Consider the following 10,343-nt stretch of genomic DNA (forward strand, 5'->3'; position numbering starts at 1 on the left):
TGCTTTCTTAATAAATCAAAAATCACCAATTAATAATAATCCAAATTTTAAGTCTCTTCTAGGTCATGTCAAGTCATATTCCTTTCAACTTTTATAGGTGTTCTTTTCTTAATATTAAAATGCTGACATAACCATATTCATTAATATGTATCCAGCTCACTAATTTAAACATCAATTTAATAATTGAACAGACCATATCTTGATTCTCATTGTCATTAATCAATTCTCTTAACCCTCATGATATGATTTATATAGCATAATCATCTTACATGTTCTTAAAGAAATCATTCACTTTTCTAACATCATATCATCTCACACTAATCCAATATCTCTGCTTATAATTCATATAGCATCTAGAATTCAATAGGTTCTTTAAACATCAAAAGACAATATCATAGAATTCAATGCCTACTTATTCTATGCTACACCATAAGGTGCCACAATTATACGAGCTCCAAAATTTGCACATAATGATTAAAACAATTTCATTCTTACTAAAAACAATAATTTAATTTTTTTTTTATCATCATAACAATCCATATTATCCACAAAATCCATATATATTTCATAAATGGCTTATGAGAAACTAATCATACTTTTACTCCACAAAATATTATCATCTCCTATAAATATTAATCATTTCTCACATTCCAAGTGAACGACCTCAAAGTATATATCGATTAGGTCTCATAAATTATACTTGTGCAATAATACTACATACTCTTTTTACGTCACTCAAGGAAGTAGTTATCCTTAAAATCATAAATACTCTCCAGCCAAAAATCCATGCAAATCTCATCAAAATTCATATACTAGCATCACACTTCAATCATTTAAAATCCAATGTGCTCAAGTTCAAATCATATAGTTCATTTACTTGGTAATTCTAGCAACTCATTACCAACATATCTTTTACTGGGTATATATGTACATATGTTTATGCTTCATGTATACACATCATATGCCTAGATCTCATGCAAGTGTTATCTATGTACATACAAATTCACAAGTCAACACACTTCATAAACACATGAATAATCTACACATGTAAATTCATTTTCATTTACAAAACAATATTTTCATCTTTAAAAATCTTTGTAAAATTACACTTGAAAATCAAATCTTCTTATATCCAAATATCAAGGAAGGGAAAAACTTCATAACGAAAATCAATCATTCAATAGCAAAGTAAAAAAGATACTTTTCTTAAAAATTTAAGCTAAATAAACTTTCTTTATCACACATTCATACATGTCATAAATGTAAATCCATTCCAAAGTCAAAAGTCACAAGTTTCAAATCAAATCTCAAACATATTCAAAGCACATGGAAATCCTACCAACTCAAAGGAGAGGAGGAAACAAATCCTTTAATGCCTCAAGAAAATCATCACATCTCTCAAAGATCTATCCTTAGCTTTTTTTTTAAAAAAAAAAAAATTTCTCCAAAGAGTAACTCCGTCAAACTATCCGAAGGGATACCATTAAAACAAAATTCATTAATGTCAACCTTTACATATGCTACCAAGTATGACATTGCTCTTAAGATTCGAAAATTTTAGGGCGTTACATGGCAAGTACACTCATAATGTTATTCAAATCCATATCACACTTCTCTTACACATTAACTATCCTACCCATTTCATGTATAACAGTTTGATAACTCAATCATGTGAGACTTACCAAGGTACACACTTCTCACTTATAATCATAACAAAAATTTGAGGAAATACACCTTTTGGTCACCTCAATGACCCTTGACGGTCTAGCCGAGCATGCAACTCATCAATATTAGCTAAGCTTTAAAAATCATTTCAACATGCAAGTCTAGGAACCTGAGCAACTAGGATTTTCACTTCAACTTAATCATGTTTAACTTTAAAATTTTATTCATATAACTTGTTCATTTCTATTAAGAGACTCAAGACCAAATTTTTTTTTTCATGCTCATACACATTGATACTCATATAAGGGCGGGTATTCACAAGTTATACAAAAACATTTACCTATACTTTATAATCATTTAATAATCCAATAATCATTATTAAATAATGATTGAGTGACATTCATAATTAAAATTCACTATAAGTAGGCACTTGCCTTTGCCTAGCCACAACACTCTTCACTTGTCCAATATATGGACTTATCATAAGAGCTAATGATTTAAATAAAAGTGTTCGAACAAGCCAAACATATCACATATTATCATAATCACTTAACTCAAAATAGCATCGTGCAAAACTTAATTCAGTCATAGAGCAAAAATCCATTAAAGCATAATATAGTTGGTAGCAAACTGCTAAAATAAAGCATTCAGCTCTAACCCCGCCTGACAAAAAGCAGCAGGTTTTGCAAACAGACACAAGCTCACTAATAGAATCTCAAGCACCATCAAGAGGAACATAACAGTTCGTATCCTCATCAACAATGTGCTGTGATCCAGACGACACATAACAATTTTGTAAATTTAAAAGATCTGCATCAAAGAGGAGTTCCAGTCCAGACTAAAGTGGCATGTGCTAATAACTGTATAAATCTCACTTTTCAAAAATGACACCCAATCCCCAATTAAGTTAAACAAGACAAGTTAAACAAAATAGTCAAATTAAGTAAATTAAACCAGAACAAACTAAATCAGCAACTCTGATACCACTAAATGTAACACCCCTCTCTGACCTCACAGGGCCAGACAAGAGATGCCATATTCTGTGCCAAAGGCATGTACAGGCTTGCTGATTAAAACGGAACTAGTTTAAATGAAAATATAATACAATAAATGCCAACTTAGTTTATAATACTTTAAATATACGGCAGAAGTTTTAAGAAAACATAAGCTACTTAGAAAATTTCTATTATAAAAATTAGGGAAAAAGTAAAATCTTTAAGTAGTAATGAAATCTATCAAACATAATTAAATAGTTTAGTAAACCCTACAAAAAAACTGCAAGAGTTCCCATTGAAATGCAACTTTAGGTAATAGTTTAAACCTGTTAGTAAAATGTTCCAAAAGTAATAACAAAATTTCCAAAGCCTCTTTTATATATTGATCCATATTCCAATCCAATGAAACAAATTCTTGAGAGGAGTTTACCTCAAATTCGACACCAATAAAATCTATAACAGCAATAAACTCAAGATATCGAAAATTCAAATCCTAAATGAGAGTCCATATCCACATGGGACGAATCAAATCCTCATTCAAAGGAATAAAATAAATGTACTAAAATAGATAAATTACAAATCCCACATAGTAAACTAACGCTTTCATTATTTCAAATTTAACACATGCCATGAGTTTGCAGTATAAACTCATACTCTAGTCTAGAAGTAGAAGATCTTCTCTTTGGACATAGGTGTTGAGATCCCATAGCAAACAAACCTTCAACCTACGTGAGTTAAAGACATCGCGCTGAGTATAAAATTCAGTGATACTCAACAATACATATGTAATCGCATAGCATACATGTATGGTCCATTGAAACCATACACAACATTAAAATATCATTTACTATAATAGTTCTCATTCTCACACCATATTCTCATGCATATACTCATACTCAATTCACATTCATGTTTACTTGTATCCTGAGTAACAATATCAATCATAATATAATAAATTGTTTCGCAAGCAACCTCATATATATGATTATCATATAACTTGCAGTACAAGTAATCTCATATCAGAATCAAATCACATATCCAATAGCATTTTTAGTCATATTATCATATACACAAAAAAAACTTGCTGCTCAAGTAATCATACAATATCTTTAATATAAAGATTTGCATTATAAAAGATTATATAAGAATATCTGAGAATCTAACTTACAATATAAGCTCACATATTGCATGCATATATTAGTTTCTTGCTTTACAATTAATCTTTTAACTATTTCTATAAATAACTTGCATGGCAAGTAATCGTACAAGAATAATCCATAAGTAGCTTGTATTACAAGTAATCATACATCATCAACTTGTGGGTAACTTGTATCATAAGTAATCATATACCATCAATCTGTAGATAACTTGTATCACAAGTAATCAATAATTTATAAATGTCTTATCATTCTCTTAATCATTAATTCAGATAATTAGCCCTTAACAGTCACTTAGAAGAAACAGAAGCAGAACAAGTAACAAAACGATGTCTGGTAACAGTTAAACTAATACTGGCTAGTTAGCCTTATAATAGTAAACTTAAAAAGTCTTTCAGATATAAAGTCAGTAGAGTACGTCCACTCGTCCTAAAAAGACCTACATGTTTGGCATATGATCATAGCACAACCCAAATCAAATTTCATAGCATGCTTTATTTTCAAAAACAGATAACCATATTCTATCAACTATGCAACCAAGATCACAGTAAGTGACCAATATTTTCTTATTAAGTCAGTTCAATTTAAATTCCATTTCCAGGTACAACTTTATAATTCAAGCATCACTTGATAATCATAACAAGTAGGTGTACCTGATTGCAACTTGCTCATGGTTTATAGAAGTGCATTTGCTTCATACAAATCTCAATCATATATGCTCATACAAGTATATACATAATAATCTCATATCCATAGAATAGTCAACTCAAGTGTCTCAAGTCAAACCATATCAAACTTGACTTAACATATTCCAATATTATTTAAGTAGTCAAGTAAGTAAGCTTACATGGTGCATAGCATTAAGCTTTCCATAACATAATACCAAATGGATATTTTTAAATCATAATCAAATATAGGTCAAACATATTCACATTTTATAGTGATTCATAAGTCAATCAAGTCAACATCACATTATCAAGGTCTTAGAATATCATTTAATCACATCATATACTACACAAGCAAGCATAACATCAACTCTATAATTTAACTTATGCATATCATAAAATAAAAGTCAAACAAAAGTGCACACCTTGTGGACATGGTTCTGCCTGTCTTAGAAATATAGGGTGCATGCTTCTTTTCTTAGGTTTGATCATATAATTATCTTATGTTAACTCTAATTGCACATTAGTTCATTTAATTGCATACTCAAACATCCTTTATTTAGGCATCATGACTCAATTGCAAATCCAACTTATTTCAATTTCATTTAATATATGCATATTTATTTAATTAGGCATCATATAATAAATTATAATAGTTCATAACATATAAAAGCGTAAAAAAAATCACCTATGGGACTAGCCTAGGTTCGCCCTCCCTATGGAGCCAACCTTACTCATACGCAATTTATGCATACTAAGATCTATTAGCCTATTTTAAATAAACAAATAGTATAATTAATTCATTACATGCATTTAATTTTACTAGCATAATTATTTAACTTAAGTCCAATATAAGTCGATTTGACTCCACTTATAAAATTCATGACTAAATTTTATTAATATATAATTTATTATATTAATTTATAATATTAATGCTAACCATTTATTTAACAAAATAACATGTGAATTATTTAATTAATCAATAAATATTTATACCAAATTCTTTACACATATATATTAGCCTTCCTGGTACCAATATCATTATTTATTCCAAATTATGCAATATGTCAACCTACTACGTTTTCTGGTATGGCTATATTCAACCATATATATATATATATATATATATATATATATATAAACAACAACAAAAACAACAGATTTGGATCAACATACAAAGTAAAACAATTAACAAAGGTTTAAGGTTCCTGCAACCTTAATCTGAGATCCCCAGAATTAAGTCAGAATGTGGAGGGAGAAGAGAAATGTGCCGTCAACACGGACTTAAATTGTAACAAATTTAAATCGAAACAATTTTATTTAAATACAAAAGGTAAATACAATATTTATACTTACAAAGGGGTTTTAAAATTAGACTCTCTTGGACCTTGAATGCTTATAATGAACTGGGAAGAGGGAGAAAGAGATTGCTTATAGAGGTAGATTGCAATGATAAAAATAACACTATGCCTTCACAAGAGGAAAGGCTCCCTTTATATAGAAAATTAAGAATCTTTACTATTTGCCTTTTACTATTGATGCACAGTGGTTGGTCTACCACCGAATCTTGGCCTTTACTGTTGATACTTGACCTTTACTGTGGATGAACAGTGGATGGTCTGCCACCGAATCTTGACCTTTACTGTTGATACTTGACCTTTACTGTGGATGAACAGTGGATGGTCTGCCACCGAATCTTTTATACTTCTAAAAGTGTATTTTGATCTTTAGTAAGCATGTTTATAGTTTGTTCTGAAGAACTGGTTGTTGTTCCTAGTTCATCAATTTGATTTTCACTTTCTTGTATCTCTGATTCTGAGGTGTCTGAATCCAGATATAGTTCATGAATTTTATTTAAGGTTTCTTCTTCTAAATTTAATGCATTTAATTTTTTATTGAATCGACAGAATTTTGAAGTATGTCCTTTCTTACCACAATTATAACAAGTTAAATCTTTGTAAGAATTTTTATTTGAAGATTTATATGGTTGCTTCCTTTTATACTTTTGATAAGGTTTAGGCTTTTCTTTATGATAGTATTTATCTTGACTTAGTTTAGACTTGTATTGCTTTTTATAATACTTGTTCTTATAGTGTTTTTTAGGTTTAGATGGTTCAGAACACTGGCCTCTACAGTGCTGGGTAGATGTCATGCCATAATCAAACTGTTTACAAAAAGATCCTAATTCTTGTTTAGTTTTATGTAACTCATATTTTAAAGTTCTTTGAAGTTTTAAGTCTTGACAGATTTGTAATCCTTCTTTTTGAATGATACTGATTAATTGTCCATATGTCAATTTATTATAAGGGATTGGATTACCAAATTGCTGTTTTATATAATTTCTAACTTTTTCGCCTAAGAAGAAAGGTAATCCGGCTAAGAATTTTTCTTTCCAAAAGGCTTGATTTGAGTCCTCTCTTAACATTAATCTGGTAAGGAAAGTAGTTTTATAATATTAAAAGTCACTTAATTTTTTACATTTTAGATTGCTTAATAATTCTGCATTTTTATCTTTTAAATGTGATGGATCTCCTATAAAATGTAATGAAATAGTGAGAATTAATGTTGACACAACATCTTGTATAGTTTCACCATTTTCATCATAGATTGGTTCTCCTTCATAATTTACTTGAATGGAGTTTAATATTTCTAAATGTTGTTGGTCAGTTAGGTGATAATCCCACCAACCTTTTAATTGGCCTGTAAATCCTGCTATAATTATTTCTGCTATAGCCTTGTCTGATATAATTGACTGAGTTTTATAAGCATTTGCAGCCATAGTCATTTGTTGTAATATACTTAAGATATTATATTCAGATAATCCATCTATATTCCATTCATAAATAGTAGTAGCATTGTATTTAAATTGAGATATGTGATTTGGTTTATCTATTAATCCTAAATTTGGTGCTCTATTTACTATTTCTCTATGTGATATGGGGTTGATTTCAAATTGTTTAATATCTTCTGATTTAGGTTCACTGATTTCAGAGTTTTCTTCGATTATATTTATATTTCGAGATGTTTGAGGGGTTTCGGGTGCTACTTGTTGCGTAGATTCTGAAAGTAATTCTAGTTTACTTAGTTGATCTTTTAATGTTCCCAAAAATTTAGTTTTTAATTCCTTTTGACTAGATTGAGAAAGTTGATAAGGTTTAAAAATGTGAGATTTTATCCTTTCTTTACCTTTTACTTGATCCTCTATAATTGGTTTTTCTCCTAAAAATTTTCTATTCGTCTTAATTGCGTATTTAAACAAATTAAACTTGCATTACTAAAATTATTTTGTTCTATTAGTTTTTTATCTGTATCATTATCTCTAGCTATTTTATATGGGGCACAAACAATTTCATTATCTTGATACTTTAGTTTACTAATTGTTTTAGGTGGAAAATCACTTTGTATAGTTCTATCATTTACAATCCATTCTGGTCTCTTATCTCTAACAGTGATGGGATTTAGGCTTTTATTGGAACAATCTTCTTTAGTTTTTGCAAACCAATCTAAAAATTTGATTTGAGTTTGAGTTGTTAATTTATAATTTAAATATTCATCTTTTAATTCTTCAAATGTATGAGTTTTTAAGATCTTGTTGAATTTCATCAAATTTTTGGTTTTTGTTATTTCTTTTATGAGTCCTTTCTCAATATCTTCTTTATTAAGTACATTTAGTTCTCGATTTATCTCATGTAGATTTTCAGTTATAGCTGAAGCTGTTGGTGATTCAGGTGATGAATTTGCTAAATTTGATTGCTGATTAACATAATTTTCGATTGGATTATAAACTGCTTGTGGGATTGGAGAACTATAATCAACCCCTTTCATTTTAAGGGACTGACCTGAATTTGGGAGATCTGAAGTAGAAAATCTGGGTTTGACTAATGTTTGAATAATAGGTTTAGGTTCAGTATCTTTATATTTTGCATAAATGACTGAAGGTATATTTGAAGAGGGTTTTTCATTGTCATCTGTAACTACAGAAGAGGATGACCCTGTATATCTAGAACTTTGACTTCTATTAAATTTTAACGTAACTTTACCATCTTCATATTGCTCAATTTTTTGTAAATTTATATTGGGTTTTACTTTTTCTGGAATTGGAGGGGGTACTATTCCTTCTAAAATCCACTCTTCTGGTAATGTGATATCTTTCCATTGAATGGTTTTAGGAATGACTGTATTGGTTTTAGTTAAATCTGTTTGTAGGAATCTTGTTTCTCCGACTTTAGGTTGTAACTTATATTTAGTACCGAAAGCTGAGTTCATTGCCTTGTAATGAATTTTATATATCAATGCTATAGGAATTGATCCTTGTTTCATTTTATAATTATGGGTTTTAATTTCTAGAACCATACTTTCTAAAATGTTTACATCATTTAATGAGATAGTCATATCTGGGTAAACTTCAAAGGATATGGGTCCTTCACTTAAACTAGTCTCAACAGATCCTAACAAAGAATCTTGAAAGTTTAAAAATCTAGCATCTCGAACTACTGCTAATATACTAGTGTTTAATCCTTCTCTAGTTAAAGGTTTTATGCCTACTTGGATTAATCCTATATGAATATACTTATATTTTTTACTTTTGTGTTGCTGTAATGTTTTAGAAGAGAGAAGTGTAATTCTTTCAAATGGTTTACTTAATTGAAAATCTCGTTCTTCTGTTTTTATTACATAATCAGTTTTCCATAAATTAAATTTAGAAACTTTATAGATTTGTTCTTTATCTACTTTAGGTATTTCCCATTCATCAATTGCTTTACTAAAATCTTGTAAAATTAATTCATTTCTATTAATTACTCTTTTTATTTCTGAAGATTCAGAATCATCCGATTTAACACTACTAGCCGATCTACATAATAAAGGATCCATTTTGGAATATCAAACAAGTTGCGGCCACTGCCTGTTATACCCTTTCTTTGCCCAAACACTTTGGCTATTCACGGGTTTAGTTGGCATACCCAAAACTATCTATGATATTTTTCAAATGGAGTACTTTAATATGCAATCTACCAGTATTTTCTAAAACAGATGGCTCTGATACCAACAAAAACAGCAACAAAAACAACAGATTTGGATCAACATACAAAGTAAAACAATTAACAAAGGTTTAGGGTTCCTGCAACCTTAATCTGAGATCCCCAGAATTAAGTCAGAATGTGGAGGGAGAAGAGAAATGTGCCGTCAACGCGGACTTAAATTGTAACAAATTTAAATCGAAACAATTTTATTTAAATACAAAAGGTAAATACAATATTTATACTTACAAAGGGGTTTTAAAATTAGACTCTCTTGGACCTTGAATGCTTATAATGAACTGGGAAGAGGGAGAAAGAGATTGCTTATAGAGGTAGATTACAATGATAAAAATAACACTATGCCTTCACAAGAGGAAAGTCTCCCTTTATATAGAAAATTAAGAATCTTTACTATTTGCCTTTTACTATTGATGCACAGTGGTTGGTCTACCACCGAATCTTGGCCTTTACTGTTGATACTTGACCTTTACTGTGGATGAACAGTGGATGGTCTGCCACCGAATCTTGACCTTTACTGTTGATACTTGACCTTTACTGTGGATGAACAGTGGATGGTCTGCCACCGAATCTTTTATATTGAATCTAAACAAGATGAGGACGATGATGTGTCCTTCTTTTTCTTTTCTTTCTTTGCTTTTCGTTTTATCTTTTCTTTTCTTTTTTCCTTTTGCTTTATTTTTTCTTTTCTTGCTTTCGCTTTCTTATCTGCTTTACTTGTGATTTTTATGGTCTTCAGTTCGTCATCACTGTCTTCAAAGGAAGATATAGATGCGTCTGAAGATGATGATGTCACTTTACTTTTCCCTTTATGACTTGGCTTAG

The 10,343-nt window shown here is 29.8% G+C and overlaps 1 protein-coding gene across 1 annotated transcript; it reads right to left on the minus strand.

Annotated features, from left to right (window-relative positions):
- Window positions 1–6,181: 6,181 nt before the first annotated feature.
- Window positions 6,182–9,354, minus strand: LOC149494689 (uncharacterized). Its single transcript, XM_089724402.1, has 2 exons — window positions 7,881–9,354; window positions 6,182–6,306 (listed from the first exon to the last, which is right to left on the minus strand). Exons 1-2 carry the CDS (start codon window positions 9,352–9,354, stop codon window positions 6,182–6,184), a joined length of 1,599 nt encoding a protein of 532 aa, XP_089580528.1.
- Between the last annotated feature and the right edge of the window lie 989 nt (window positions 9,355–10,343).

Source organism: Jatropha curcas, chromosome 7, assembly GCF_041381405.1.
Source record: "Jatropha curcas cultivar XTBG-Jc1 chromosome 7, XTBG_Jcur_1.0, whole genome shotgun sequence".
Classification (NCBI taxonomy): Eukaryota; Viridiplantae; Streptophyta; class Magnoliopsida; order Malpighiales; family Euphorbiaceae; genus Jatropha; species Jatropha curcas.